The 16,245-nt window shown below is 37.1% G+C and overlaps 1 protein-coding gene across 1 annotated transcript in view; it reads left to right on the forward strand.

Moving 5' to 3' along the window:
• The first annotated feature begins 230 nt into the window (after window positions 1-230).
• Tim8 (translocase of inner membrane 8) overlaps window positions 231-16,245 on the forward strand; it is a 38,293-nt gene continuing 22,278 nt past the window's right edge. The window contains exon 1 of the mRNA XM_090373311.1: window positions 231-557. Within this exon, the coding sequence (XP_090229437.1) occupies window positions 459-557 (99 nt within the window). The 5' untranslated portion in view covers window positions 231-458. The remainder of the gene's footprint in view (window positions 558-16,245) is intronic.

The following is a 16,245-nucleotide window of genomic DNA, read 5'->3' on the forward strand; positions in this document are numbered from 1 at the left end:
GGTCCTGACTGTAGCCCTCCCTCTAGACCTGGAGATTGTGTTTTATCCTAATATTTTTGTAATACTTTCTAGAAAGCTGTATATAGCACTTTAGAAAGATGAATTTAAATATAAAACTTTAAATTAATTCGTATCGAATTTCTTTCTTTGTTTTTTATTTTCAACGGAATTACAAGTTTGGTTACTTGAGTATTCACCGCTAGATACCACTTATTCCTGTTCTTAGCATGGAAAAGTTGAGCATGTTTAGTATTGACGAATTTAGAATTGTCTTGAGCTTGTATTTTCCGGCTTATTGAAGATGTTTTTTCAGTGATGGTGAGCACGAACGTGATGCGCCATATATTCTTTTTAGGTAGGAGCATTCATTTGAATTTGTATATTTGTACTATCAGCTTTTCCGTTGTGCATTGAATTTAGTGTGCAGGGACGGGACGGGATAGGACAGGTATCTGAAAATGCCGGCATTTGATTCTAACAAGGCGCCTCCACCCGCGGATAAAGAGCTAGAGGAATTCTTTTTGGTGGAACAGCAAAAAGCCCAGTTTCAAGCACAGGTAAGTCTTGTTTAAGACATTGCCGCAACGTCATAATAGTAATCCATAGTTTTTTTCCAGTACTTGTCGGTTATTTGCAGATGGGTTTATTTCTACGTAACATGTAATGCATATGATGAAATGAAGCAAAGCATATGTAGCATCTATATATGATCAACGAAAAAAAAAAAAAAAAAACCCGCAAAAACGATGAACCGTTTAACCTGCGGGCCGATGATTACTTAGAGAATCATTTAATCTTGTATTAAAATTAGTTTAATTTTATTGAGGTGTTTGTGGATTTGAATGAATTAAGCAAGCCCAATGCTGTTGGGATTCTCCCTCTCTGTTACTCAGACTATGCATGTGATATGAGGGGGGCACAAATTCAAATTGAGGAAGGAAGGTTACAGAATAAATGTGCAGAAGTTTGCATTTAGCCAGCAGTTAGTTGTTGAAACAAATTTCCATCTGTTGTTGTAGAAGTTGATAGCTTAAATAAATTCAAGGAAGAACTAAACAAACTACTGTATTGGAGGGAATGGATAGGTGAAATGGGAATTTTTTTTAATTTTTATTTGTAATGCTGTAAGCTTGCTTCCTTGCATCATTTGTCACTATTAATGCTATTTATTCATAGATTCTGTAATTTTTTCATTACAAAAATAAGTCATTTGGAAGGTTAAATAAGTCATTAGGTTTAAGTCAATAAGTCATTAGGTTTTTATCTAAGCTTCCAAAAGCACTTACAGGGGCAACATGGACAACTAAACGTGAGACTACGTGACTTACCTTTAGCGATGACAAGATGTGATGCCAACATTGATTGGCAGAAACAAGCCACATCCCACACATAAAACCAGATTCGAAGCTGTGGCTCTCCAGCTTTCAGAAAAGCAGACAAGAAGAAGTAATTCTAGGAAGGCCAAGAATTGGGCATACCTGACACACACCTCCATCAATTAACGAATGACAGTGCTCCTCAATGCATATCATGTCATGTACAACTGACTATTCGTCATTTATTAATGGACTGTCCTCAACTTCTCAATCTCTGCTCAAACAGCTTTAAATCATGTGCCAATGCAGTCTTCATTAACATTATTGCAGATTCTTGGAGATGACCCTGATAAAACAGTTTATAATTTTTTTTTATTTAATTAATCGTATTTTTTTTAAATTTTTTATGAAAACCCCAAACACGAGAAGTGTTAGAACCTATAGTATAGTACCGTGCATGGGTTGGAGGTTGAGAAGACGAAAGAAGATATTTGTTGACATTAGACTTTAACTTTTGTAGACTGTAATTTTCAGGAAATATGTATGAAGGAAGGTTGTTCCAGAAAATGGCAGTTGAATGAACAAACAAGGAAGATGAAAAGTTGGTTCTGTGAGTTTGAAGTTGGACAGTAAATGGATGTTGGCTGCTGACGACACGTGTTCGGAATGTTTTGAAAAAGAGAGAGAGAGCAAGAATTATAGAAGCCGATTCAGAAGAACAGTGCCCATGGAAATATCTGTAGAAAAGGCATGCAGCAGACACAGTATGTCTATGAGACAGAGATGTGGAGAGAGACTTTTTTTTTTTTTTTTTTTATGAGAACCCCAAACACGAGAGGTATTATAATCTATAGTACTTAGTACCGTGCTTGGGTTGGAGGTTGAGAACACGAAAGAAGATATTTGTTGATATTGGACTTGAACTTCTGTAGATTGTAATTTTCAGGAAATACGTATGAAGGAAGGTTGTTCCAGCAAACGGCAGTTGAATGAATAAATGAGGAAGATGAAAAGTTGGTTCTGTGGGTTTGAAGTTCGACAGTAAATGGATGTTGGCTGGTGGCGGCACGTGTTCGGACTGTTTTGAAAGAGAGAGAACGAGAATTATAGAAGCCAATTCAGAAGAACAGTGCCCATGGAAGTATCTGTAGAAGAGGCATGCAGCAGAAACAGTGCGTCTATGAGAAAGCGAGTGGAGAGACTCTGTTAGAGATGAATCATTAATTAACCTAACTGCCCTCTTCTGAATGGAATCAAGAAGCCTGAGAGAGGTTTTGGGGACACCACCCCAGATGTGGGAACAATATTCCATGGCAGGGCAGATTTGCGATTTATACAGTGTGAGCAGCTGTTTGGGAGAAAAGTAACGCCTAGAGCGAAAGAGAAAACCAAGTTTTTTAGATGCAGAGGAAGCAATATTTGTAATGTGCTTGTGCCAAGAGAGATTAGAAGTCAGGGTAATCCCCAAAAGAGATATATCATTTTGCCTAGAAATCGGAGTGTCACTAAAGATAAGCATAGGAGCAGAAGAATCCTTTTTGCGAGATATAAGACAAGATTGAGTTTTAGAAGGGTTGAAATCAACTAAGTTGTCTTTGCCCCACTGGAGAATTACCTGAAGATCGGCATTTAAGGAATTGGCAGCAGATTTTCGAGAACTTGAAGCTGATTGAGCTGGACAAGGTTTCTCAAAATGGAAAGTTGAATGCAATGTGCTATCATCGGCAAAACTATGGATAGGATTTCCAGTCAATTGAAGAAGGTCATTGATATACAAGAGGAAAAGAGTGGGGGAAAGAACTGAACCTTGGGGGACACCAGCATTAGTGGAGAAGTTAGAAGACAGAGAGCCATCTACCATCGCCCTCAGTGAGCGATCAGAGAGAAAACTGGATAACCAATTACTAAAAACAGTTGGCAAACCATAAGATGGAAGCTTGTTTAGAAGACCTTTATGCCAAACACGATCAAAAGCCTTTGAGATGTCAAGAGCAACTACTTGGTTTCACCGAACCTTTCCATTGAATTAGTCCATAAATGGGTAACATAAGCCAGAATATCACCAGTGGATCGACACTGACGGAATCCATACTGGCGATCGTTGATCAGACGGAAGGTTTCTAAGTAGTTTAAGAGTTGGCGGTTAATTGATTTCTCCATTACTTTAGAAAGAGTAGAAGTAATTGCAATGGGACGATAATTGGATGGGAGGGATTTGTCACCCTTTTTTAGGAACTGGCTGGATATGAGCAAATTTCCAAGCAGAAGGAAAAACACCTTTGGAATAAGAAAGTGAAAAAAGGTGGCAAAGAATAGGAGTAAGTTCAGGAGCACAGGTTTTGAGAACAAGTGGAGAAATACCATCAGGACCTGGAGCTTTCTTAGCATCAAGATTCATCAAAATCCTTCTGATATCCTTTTGACGGAAGACCACAGGAGGCATTGAATGGAGTGTGTTAGGAATGGTGGGAGGTGTTTTACCAAGATCATTAATACATGAGCTCAAAGAAAAATGGGATGCTAGCAGGTCAGCTTTATCCTTGGCTGAAGTGACAACAGAACCATCTGGTTTGGACAGAGGTGGGAGCAGAGATGGGAAAAAGTTGCGGCCAATAGCTTTGGCAAGAGACCAGAATGCTCGGCTACCATTAGGCCAAGAAGCAAGTTTTCTACTCTTAGCCTGTTCAAACTCTAGTTTGGACTGATTAATAACTGCTTTACAATTGTTGCGAGCTTTGGTGTAGGCAGAAAATGAAACTGAAGAATTAGAAACAAGCCAATTACGATATGCAACGTTCTTCTCTTGGACAGCCTTAGCACATTTATTGGAGAACCAAGGTTTAGATAAAGGACGAGATTTTAAAGTGGAGTGTGGGATAAAGGATTCCATTCTTGCAAGAATAATTTCACTGACACAATCTGAGCAAACGTTGACATCAGAAGTTTTGAAACAGTAATCAGACCAAGGAAAAGAAGAAAAGAAGTCTCGCAGGTCATCCCATATTGCATTCTTGTAATGCCAAACAACACGAGGTTGGGAATAGCCATGAGATAAAGGTTCCATTGGAGAAGAGGCAATCACCAAGTTGTGATCTGAAGTGCCTAAAGGACCTCTCACTTCAACCTTGTACTTAGAAGGGTTGTTTGTGAGAAAAAGATCAAGCGTATTGGCTGTATGATTAGGATTGTCTGGTATTCTTGTAGGTAAATGAACAATCTATTCTAGGTCATTAGTAATTGCAAAAGCCTCAGCATCTCGACCTGCTGGGTCGGTGTGACTAGAAAACGGAAGCCAGCTGGAGTTGTGAACGTTAAAATCACCAAGGAAAATTACCTCACTGTTAGGAAAGTTGGACTGGAGAAAGTCAAGTTGCAAAGAGAGGAAGTCAAAGAGCTCCAAGTGATTGGTGGAGTTGGGAGAACGGTAGAGACAACAGATGAATTTTACACAATGAGGTAGAGAGATTTTAGAGATGAGTTAGAGATTTTAGAGATTTAGAGAGACTCTCTAAGACTCTTAGAGATTTTAGAGTCTCTCTAGAGATTTTAGAGAGTTAGACTGTTAGAGATGAGTCATCAATTAACCTAACTGCCCTCTTTTGAATGGAATTTAGAAGCCTGAGAGAGGTTTTGGGGGCACTGCCCCAGACGTGGGAACAATATTCCATGGTTAGGTGTATTTGTGATTTGTACAGAGTGAACAGCTGTTTGGAAGAAAAGTAATGTCGAGAGTGAAAGAAAAATCCAAGTTTTCTAGATGCAGAGGAAGCAATATTTGTTATGTGCTTGTGCCAAGAGAGATTAGAAGTCAGGGTAATCCCCAAAAGAGATATATCATCTTGCCTAGAAATTGGAGTGTCACCAAAGATAAGCATAGGAGCAGAAGAATCCTTTTTTGTGAGATATAACACAGGAAGTTTTAGAAGGATTGAGATCAACTGAATTGTCTTTGCCCCAGTGGAGAATTACCTGGAGATAGGCATTTAAGGAATTGGTAGCGGATATTTGAGAAGTTGAAGCTGATTGTGCAGGGCAGGGTTTCTCAAACTGGAAAGTGGAATGCAATGTGCTATCATCGGCAAAACTATGGATAGGATTTCCAGTCAAAGGAAGAAGGTCATTAATAATAAAGAAGAGGAAAAAGGGTGAGAGAAAGAACTGAATCTTAGGGGAACACCAGCATTAAAAAGTGGAGAAGTTAGAAAACAGAGAGCCATATACAATCACATGCAGTAAGCAGTCAGAGAGAAAACTGGATACCCAATTACCAAACACATACCATAAGATGGACGCTTATTTAGAATTCCTTTGTGCCAAACATGATCAGAAGCCACCGAAATGTCAAGAACAACTTTGAATTTCACCAAACTTTTCCATTGAATCTGTCCTTAGATGGGTAACGTAAGCCAGGATATCACCTGTGGATCAACACTGACAGAATATATACTGGCAATTGTTGATCAAAAAGGTTTCTAAATAGTTTAAGAGTTAGAAGTTAATTGATTTCTCCATTACTTTAGAAAGAGTAGAAGTAATTGCAATGGGACGATAATTGGATGGGAGCGATTTGTCACCCTTTTTAGGAACTGGCTGGATATAAACAAATTTCCAAGCAGAAGGAAACAACTTTGCAATAAGAAAGTGAAAAAAGGTGACACAGAAGAACAGGAGTAAGTTCAGGAGCACAGATTTTGAGAACAAATAGAGAAATACCATCAGGACCTGGACCTTTCTGAGCATCAAGTTTCATCAAAATCCTTCTGACGTCCTTTTGATGGAAGACCACAGGAGGCATTGAGTGGAGTGCTCTAGGAAAGGTGAGAGAGGTGGTTTACCAAGATCATTAATACATGAGTTGGAAGAAAAATGGGATGCTAGCAGATCAACTTTACCTTGACTGAAGTGACAATAGAGTCATCTGGTTTTGACAGAGGTGGGAGCAGAGAAAGGCAAAAGTTGCAGCCAATAACATTTTTGACAAGACACCAGAATGGTTAGCTACCGTTAGGGCAAGAAGCAAGTTTTCTACTCTTAGCCTGTTCAAAATCTAGTTTGGACTAATTAATAACTGCTTTACATTTGTTGTGAGCTTTGGTGTAGGCAGAAAATGAAACTGAAGATTTGGAAACAAGCCAATTACAATATGAAACATTCTTCTCTTCAACAGCCTTACCACATTTATTTTAAAACCATGGTTTAGATAAAGGAGGAGATTTTAAAGTGGAGTTTGGAATAAAGGATTCCATTCCTACAAAGAATAATTTCACTGACACAATATGAGCAAAGGTTGACATCAGAAGTTTTTGAAACAGTAATCCGACCAAGGAAAAGAAGAAAAGAAATCTCGCAGGTCATTCCATTTTGCTTTCTTGTAATGCCAAAAAACACAAAATTGGGAATAGCCATGAGATAAAGGCTCCATTGGAGAAGAGACAATCACCAAGTTGTGATCTGAGGTGCCTAAAGCACCACACACTTCGACTGTGTACTTAGAAGGGTTGTTTGTGAGAAAAAGATAAGCGGATTGGCTGTATGGTTAGGATTGTCCGGTATTCTTGTAGGTAAATGAACAATCTGTGCAAGGTCATTGGTAATTGCAAAAGCCTTGGCATCTCGACCAGCTGGAGTTGTGAGCATTAAAATCACCAAGAAAAATTACCTCACTGTTAGTAAAGTTGGACTGGAGAAAATCAGAGTTCCAAATGATTAGCGGAGTTGGGAGAACAGTAGAGAGAACAGATGGATTTGACAGAATGAGGTAGAGAGATTTTAAGCCAGAGAAGATCGATAAGAGGAGATTCCAAATTACCAAGTCTCTGACAGGGAATATTGGAACGGACATATGCACAAGTACCACCTTTGAGGCAAAAGGAATCATACAGTGAATAATTTGGGCAACTGATATCAGCAGTCATTGAATCAAGCTATAACTGTTATTCTGTCAGAAAAAGTAAATGGGTTTTGGCAGACTGTAGGTGGAAATGGGTATCACTGAGATTAGAGCTGAGACCACGTATATTTGTAAAATGAACTAGGAAGTTTTTGGGAGGTTTAGACCTTTTCACATATAAGTTTGCTCTATTAGTTTGACTATTCGTGGTGTATTCAATAGTAAGAAAAAGTTGGGGGAGGAAAAGCTGTATGACATAATGAAATTTTTGGATATGGCATACACATGGTAAGAATATACCCAGATCCTTGACATAAAGTGGCCTTGACAATATGCCCCGCATACACGCTACTCGGGCTCCCTCCACTCACTATCCGAATGAGTCGAGGTGGCATGATTATACACTAGCTGATTCGGAAGCCTCCTAGAGAGTTACCAATAGTTTCGGTTAGGTGTACTAACTAGCGGCCGGCCTGCGATCACCGCTTTAGAGCTGTAATCTCGAAATGTAAGGAAGTTTGGATCTCGCCATGCTGATCACCATAACCTCAAAGGACATCAGTCATAGTGCATGTTGAAAGAGATGGTGGAAGGGTTGACCGCAACTAATAAATCTTCAGTTCGATTATCCTGAAAAATTTGACTATCCGGAAGATGTCTGACCTCAGTTATTCCAGATGACTGATGCTCTACTGTATTGCCAAGAAAGTGAGAAACTATGCCAGAATGATAACAAGAATGAGCTGCCTAAAGAGGAAGACACTTGTTCTTATTTGTGTGTCTTTCTCCCAGTCATTACTTACACTGTAGGCATATGGTTTTACAGAGCTATCTTGGATAAAAATAAAAGGAAGCTGGACTATACAACGGATTATACTACTAATTATCACAAGACCTGTAGGTCCTGGCAGAAACACCAGTGTTCTCCCCAGGAACTATCGAATGGGCTCACTGCCCAGTGAATTTAACTGACCGCCCAGCTGAAATTTAAGTGATTCTCATGGTACCATATGGTATTGCTTAGCGATCTCGATCAATATTAATATTAACATACTATGCGATCGGGATCAATGTGACAGGAGCATATAATGTTAAATTATGAAATTAATTTTTACTCTGGATCACTTAAGTCACATTTTTAAATAACAGAAAATTTTTTAATATTGCAAATTTCACTTCCCCACCCAGCTGGCAAAATTTTCTGGGGAGAATACTGAGCACTGTCACTAGATCTAGTAATGAGAGGCCTCAATTATAGAATTAAGAGACAAATCCTAACTAATATTCTTAGGGATTACATTAGATCTTGAAGCTGGTTTCAGAAAAGAAAAGAATAACGACCACACTCTACTGGCAATGGCAACACAAGGTAAGAGTCAACTAAAGGAGAAGTCTAGGTGGTTCCCACCTCAGGTAACCCTAGTTTCCTCCAAACAATCCCCCTGGTTTGCCCCAGGACTATATGCTACCTATTTGCTTACAGGGCATGGTTTCTTAAGTGCAAAGTTATGCCAACTGGATCTTACCCAGGATCCCAAATGTACCTGTGGAACTGATGAGGATTGGGCTCATATCCTAATGACTTCCCCAATTACTATCCCCACAGATGTAGACTTATGGCCTAAATTGGACCCATAAATCGTAGGAGTGTCTGTCTGAGGAGGGGGAGATGAGCAACTGCTCATCTCCCCCTCCTTAGACAGACACTCCTACCTAATTGTGACATTTACTGGTAGTGACAAACCCAAATGTGGCTGGCCTGTTAAAATGTGTTTCTCACCAGCAAAAATGTTCATGTTAGAAATTGTATTATTTTGTGTTTGACCTCTATGCATAACTTCATGTGCATATTTCCATAAATATATACAGCAGGCCCTCGTTATAACGCAGTTCGCTTTATGCTTCCCATGCCGACTTGAGAAATTTTCCCACACTCAACTAAATTTTCTCGCATGCTAATTTAATTGCAGTACAGTGACTTGTTACGTAGTTCCAAGATCAACATTTCAAAAAATGATCAAGTATATTGCTTGTAATATTTGCATTATATGCATTTATCCGAAGTCTAATCATCACTCAGTACAGTATTAGACATAGTGCATAACAAACATTGTATCATAATTAATACAACTAACACAGTTACATTTTGGAAGAGTTAATAATGGTGGATAAGAATGAAAAAGCAACAATGTTTGGATGTAGTACAAATGTATGAAAAAGACTGAATTCGAAAATTAATTAGACGTTTTGAAGCGAATCGATTCTGGTCAACCGCAAGCAAATGTGTGCCATAATTTAGGACTTGCAGGTTTAATTGTAAGAACAATTATAAAAATAAAGAATTAATTTGAGCAGCGAGAAAGACAACTTCCACTGCAAGCAACTAGGGCTAGGCCGGCTATTACGATTGAAATGGAGAAACCTTAACTAATTTTATTGAAGATAATATCTGACGCAGAATTCAGTTAAGTTAAATATTATTAAAAAAAAAAAAAAGAGATTAGCCTATATGGTGATCTGAAAGAAAGTTCACCTAAAAAAAAAAAAATGTGAAACCATTTAAAACTAGTAAGGGTGGTTGAATAGGTTTAAAATCCAGGGAGAAGTCGCAAGTGCAGATCAAAGAGTCGAAACTTTCAAAAAAGAACTTGTTAAAGTTATTGAAGAGGGATGCTATACTTCTCAACAAGTTTTTAACATAGATGAAGCAGGAGTTTTTCAGAAATGAATGCCTAATTGAAAGAAGAAAAAACATACCAGGTTTCAAAACGGAGAAGGATCAGTTGGCTTTATTGTTGGATGTTAACACTGCGGGGGATTTTAAATTAAAACTCCTTTTAGTTTACCACGAGAGGGCCAAAGTACAACCCAAAATCAAAACATTTTTCATGATTAAATTCATGAATTAAATTAAATCAATTTAGATCAATTAAATTCATGATTTTAATTGGAATTTTAAGTTTAATTTTGATACATAAGTAGTTATCGCATAATTATATACGTATGTAATGCAGAATATTTTATATGTACAAATATTTGAATATTAAATATTTTGACCGACATTTGTGCATCATTTTACTACTGTTTATTACTGATTAGAAAATATGCTATGGCACTGACCGCAACTCACAAATACATATGTTACCTAATGGGAATGTGGTGCTCGCTTAGCGCGGATTCACTTAGTGCTCTGTTTTTCTGGAATGAATTTTCAGCATTAAGCAGGGGTTACCTGTATGTTGTATGTTTTTATAACTAATTCAGGTGTTATATTAACCATATAAATGTTATGGATTCATAGTGCTTAGTTCATTTGCTATTAGTGCACTTATTTTTGAGAGCATAATTATGTGTGCATGGCTGTTTTGCTTGATTGGGGGTGTCTGTCGCATCTGCATTGCTGGAAGCGACAGAGCATGTGTATGAGTAATGAGCAGTGGTGAGCTATAGTGGACTCGCAAGAGCCCATTGTTATTTTGCTTGAAAATATGCGAGCCCATTGTTGACATGATCATTTATTTTACAAATGAAATCCTGAATGCAGTTATTGAGTATTCAGAGCCGAAGCTACAGTGGGCAATCGGGCGACTTCTCCAGCATTTTAATGGTGCAATTGATCAGTTATGTATTTTAAAATTGCTTCATTTTTGATTTAATGGCAGTTGGACTTCTGCTTAACCAACTTCTTTATAGCATTTTTTTTTTTTGAATAATTAATTGCATTTAATTGGTAATTACATTTAAAATAGTTTTTGTTGAACGAAGAAAATTTCCATATAACAAATGGATTACGAGAGACAACTTAGTATGCATTGTTCTCACCTCTGGCCTTTAGGCAGTTTAGGTAATTAGAAAGCATGAATTAAGGGTGAAAGGAATTATCTTTTCACAATGGTAATAGTGTCTGTAAAACCTATGCTGTCGCATACCGAGAAGTTGCACTAGTCAATATGCTTTCCATAGCCAGTCAGAAGATTAAGGAGGTAGGAGGTTCCCAACACGGATAATAGCCTCTTGTCAACGCGTGTTGTGGTTCCCCTTTACTCCGTCAAACAGGTATGTTTTTCGGAGAAGTGAGTGATTCATGCCTTCCAGTAAATTTCTCCTGTCTACGTTTACATGGTCATAGTAGCTGAATATCCCTGTGATTCCGACATTTTGCACAGTATTCAAAGAACTAGTGACAGCAACATAGGGGGGGATTGAGGCAACTAAGATGTTATATAAACTTGACGAAGATGAAATGTTGGCAGATTTTGAAACTTCGTTGAGGCTTTCACTGTGTAGAAAATGTTCTGAAATATAATGGCATACAGGGAATAATTAAAAAACAAAACAAAAACAACTGTATGCATTATATCAATAATCTCCAAAAAACTAGCACAGATTAAGGATGATTGCGTTCAGGTCATGGTGAGCAGCTTGTAGCTTGCAGATGGCAATTGTGGGTTGGAGGAATTATCCTGCTTTGCGCAAACATTTTGAATCAGAAGTTAAATATTTCGGATTATTAAATCGACTTTTAAATCTGGAATTTCTTAACTATTTAGCACTAATAATCGACATCCTGCAGAAAGCTCTCTTACCTTTCAGAAGCTTTACAAAATCACTATGGTAAAAGCAGATAAATTAATTATTCGAACTATCAGTGCTATTGTTAATTTGAAAAGTTTGAACGAAATTATAAATCTAAAATTGATAGCAGGTTGAAATGGAAAGAATTTGAAGGAATCAAAATCAAAAGTAAGAACACATTTAAAAAATTACCTTGTGACAAGTTATTAATGCAGCTGAGTGATTTTAAATTAAATAAAGAAAATAATGATACCATTGACGACGAGGAATTGAAAGAAATTTTTAACATGTTACCCGAAATCGTGGAATATGAAAGAACTTTCATCTTGGTGGCAAGACGGTGAAAACCGAATAAGAAATTTAAGTTTTCTGATAAAATATGAAATAAAAATTGATTTTAGAGATTTTGTCAAACACAGTTTATCTTTAAAATCAAGTGAAATTCCCTTTTCAATTAAGAAAGCCAAAAATATTTTTGAAACCATTGCAATTAGCAGTGCTGAAGCTGAGCGAGCTTTCAGCGTAATGAATAATGTTGACAGTTAAACACGTTGCAGATTATGGTAACCATACACCTAAATGGAACGCCATTGCTTCAATTTAATCTGGATCGTTGCATCAAATTATTTCTATGTAATCATTGCTCAGCTATTGAGATCGACAAAAAATATTAATAAAGAAGTAAATTGTATATGGAAACTTTTAGAATAAATTTTCTTGAATATTTGTAATTTTTTTTCATGTAATCTGTGATTTTTGTGTACTTTTTCTAGAATAGTTTGTGTTTTATGTAATATTTATTTTTATATTGTGGAATGTTTTGTGATAGTTTTAATGTTATTTGTGATATGAGAAATATTTCATGTTATTTGCAATATTAAAATATTATCATGAAAAAAAAAAAACAAACATAGGTGTGCCCAGCATGTGTGGTAGATGGTTTATGAGAAACATTCTTCATGTTTCTTTTAGGTATTTTGATTTGTATATATTGATTACGAAATAAGAGCTTTTTTATTGTAAATATTTTATTGATCATTCACAAATTTTCATAATTTCTGGAAGACAAGATACAACAGATTTATGATAACTAAAGTAAGAGATGTATACTTGCAATTGCTATTGCAATATATCTAAATGTCTTTGGAAAACAGCATCGATTGAAGTACCGATCCTTAATTGAAGCGACATATGCAGCTGTTATGGTCACCTAACAATGAAATGTAACGAAAATGCGAGACGAAAAAAAGGGATTGTTGACAAATATTTGTATTATTGCAGTCATATGACTTGTATTGTTGTAATCATACTTACCGCAGTAGTAACTTCAGGAAGTATGATTGTGACATCATACTATTCAAAAATTCTAAAAAGTTAGAACTCTAGACACTATTGTATCCAGTATCATTGTAAGGGAGGCATGACGACCAGGTTTTTAAGTTTTTTTTTTTTTTTTTTAGATAGACCTAGGAGCATGGTTGAGGGGGTAATAAGTCCCATCTGTCTACCCCTGACTCGAAATATCATACCGGTCATGAAAAATGCATCACATGCTCTAATCACACCACTAATAGTGAGAGTGCGGGAGGTGCTTCTGGTGGAAGCCGCGGATGATGTCACTTCTGTGACCAATCAAATTTACTTGGTAGAAAGTCGAAAAAACTGCGAACCCATGGTTAAAATATTCACAGCTCACCACTGGTAATGAAGGAAAATGTGTGTGGCAGTGTGCGCTTGCTAATGGCTCTCAGGCGCACCGTGCTGCCGGACGTGACGAAGAGCTGTAGTCTGTTTTTGTATCTTGGAGTGTGTATGAGTAGTGACTGAGTAAAAATGTGTATGATAGCGTGTGTTTGCTAATAGCGCTCTGTTGCATCTGCATTGCCGGACATGATGGAGATCTGTAGTCTGTATATCTACATCTTGGTGTATGTGTGGAGTAGTGAGCAAAAAACATGTATGGCAGTGTGGGCTTACTGGCAGCTCTCAATCACAGCTGTGTTGTTGCAGTTGATTGTTATGAATTTGCCAAAATATATTCCATTTCCCCTAATGCATCGAAACAAATGCATGTTTTCTTTAAAAGTAAATATTGTGGATTAAATGTAAAAATTAATCATGTAAACAAAGTGATAGTCTAAGTATGTGTGGGTGATTGACTGTCTATCTGTGATTATATGTGTGTGAGAAAGTATGGGAGACTGATGGTTTTACTTGTGTGTTTGTGATTGTACATATGTGTATAAGTCAATAAGTATCATATTTCCCCATGTATAAGATGCACCTTAATTTTGGGGCCCGAAATTTGAAAAAAAAATGTATTACATGATATACCTTCATCAATATCATTGATGAAGGTATATACAAAACAACAATGGGCCCAACACTGAACCCTGGGGAACTCCACTAATAACATTTGTCCACGAAGAGCAGTGTCCATTGATTACCACTCTCTGTCGTATCCCACTCAACTATCCCTTTATCTGTTGTAGCAACTTACCTTTAATGCCATACCTCACCAATTTGTACAGCAGTCTTCTGTGTGCAACAGTATCAAAAGCTTTCCTGAAATCCAAGTATATGATATCAAAATTATTTTTGGCATTCAGTTCCTTTGATACTATGACCACATCATAGTATCCAATCAAATTGGTTGGACAAGACCGACCTTTAACAAACCTATGCTGTGTCTTAACTCTTACAGCAATCTTGTCTAGATGAAAGTTTTATTCATCATAAAATTCATGCAACTCTTCATCACTGTCAAAACTCCCATCCATTAGTTGTCCTCATATGTGTCTGATGACGAATCACTGTCTTCATATATTGCCTCGTCCTCAGTTCCATCTATGGCATTTGAAATGTCACACTTCTTAAATGACTTGACAACGATCTCAATCTTGATATTATCCCAGGATCTTTTCACCCAGACTTCTCCTATAGTTGGTTTCTTCACTCTTCCTGCTAGTGTCAAATGGCTTAGGTATCTGAGGTTCACCATGAGAATTATTTTAGTGATGATGGCTAAGGCCCTAACACTTAAGTTTAAAATATGTTATAGGTGACCAGCCAAGCTCAAACCACGTGTTGACGTGTGGCATGCATATCCCAAAAAAAAAGAGGTATGATCAAGCCTCTGTGCAAGACATACTAGGAAACACATCACTCATTGCAATACCATCACTTTGTTTATTAGAGGCTTAAAGTCATCAAAATAATTTGGCCCCCAGAACAAAGCTTTGACCTCTTTCCATTGAGATCAGTAAGGGTTTTCTTTTGATGTTGTGATGGGCATCATAGTGAGACTGAACTTCCTTACATTTTGAGTGTACTGCTTTAAACTTCAAATATTTTAGAAATCCTGAATTAAAACGATGCATTAAAACAACTTTGGGTTGTATAAATGATGTGTGTATGATATGTATGTGGGTAGTATATATGATTAACCCATGCATACATGAACTGCTTCATATCTGAGGCTTTAGCCAACAAATGTCTTTTAGACTAAACCATTGTGCACCATCAGGCATCTCTCATATTGTGGAGTTATACTTCATAACTGGGTTGTCACTATTGCAACACAAGGATACCTGCCCACCCACCAATGAGAAGCCAATAACCTTCGAAATAGTGCCGTCTGGGTGGTGGTATCCGCCGAGAATAAGTAACAATAGTCTTCTCCATAAGTGAAGCGTTACTTATTCAAGGTAGTGCAATGCCACGTCAACTCGTTGTGAAGGTATTCACGATATGAGATATAATTAAAACTACCTTGGTGGTATAAATGATGTGTGTACATTAACTCATTCATAAGTAAACTCCTTCATACTCTGTGGCTTTATCCAACAAATGTCTTTTAGAATATTTCTACATGTTCTTAACACATGATACAAACTTAACCTATATTTTGTGTTGCCTTTTCTGCCTGCATGGTCTTATATTCAATCAATTCCTGAAAATAGTAACAAACCCCACCTATCTAATTATTGTCCAATTATGCTTACTTCAGCCACTACTTATACTTACTTTGGCTGTTTCTTAAGTATTGGGAAAATTCACAACCACTTTGTATACTATCTTAATGTGATTAATACTTGCCAATATGGATTGTGTATTTTTTTGATACACTGTGATATTTTCGAATTAATACTCACACTTAACACTTAAGCAGTTGCCTCAACATCTCTAAGCAAACTTTGTTTATCTCTTTGGTTGCTATGGTCTGCCTTCTGATATTTTCATTTGGGCAGACAGTTTTTAATCTGCCATGCCCTGTGTGATGGGTAAATGGTGTAATCTCTCTCATTTCCAAACTAATGCTAAAGATTCCCAAGTTTTTTTTTTTTTTTTTTTTGTCCATTCTCCTCTGTTCTTGCTGGTTTTGGTGTATTATAGCCTTAGTTGCTATTGTTATTTGGTTTTTTTTAGGAGCATTAGCAACTAAAGCTATATTGCTCCGGGAAT

This window comes from Mastigoproctus giganteus, chromosome 5 (assembly GCF_048544385.1).
Source record: "Mastigoproctus giganteus isolate SK-2022 chromosome 5, ASM4854438v1, whole genome shotgun sequence".
Taxonomy (NCBI): domain Eukaryota; kingdom Metazoa; phylum Arthropoda; class Arachnida; order Uropygi; family Thelyphonidae; genus Mastigoproctus; species Mastigoproctus giganteus.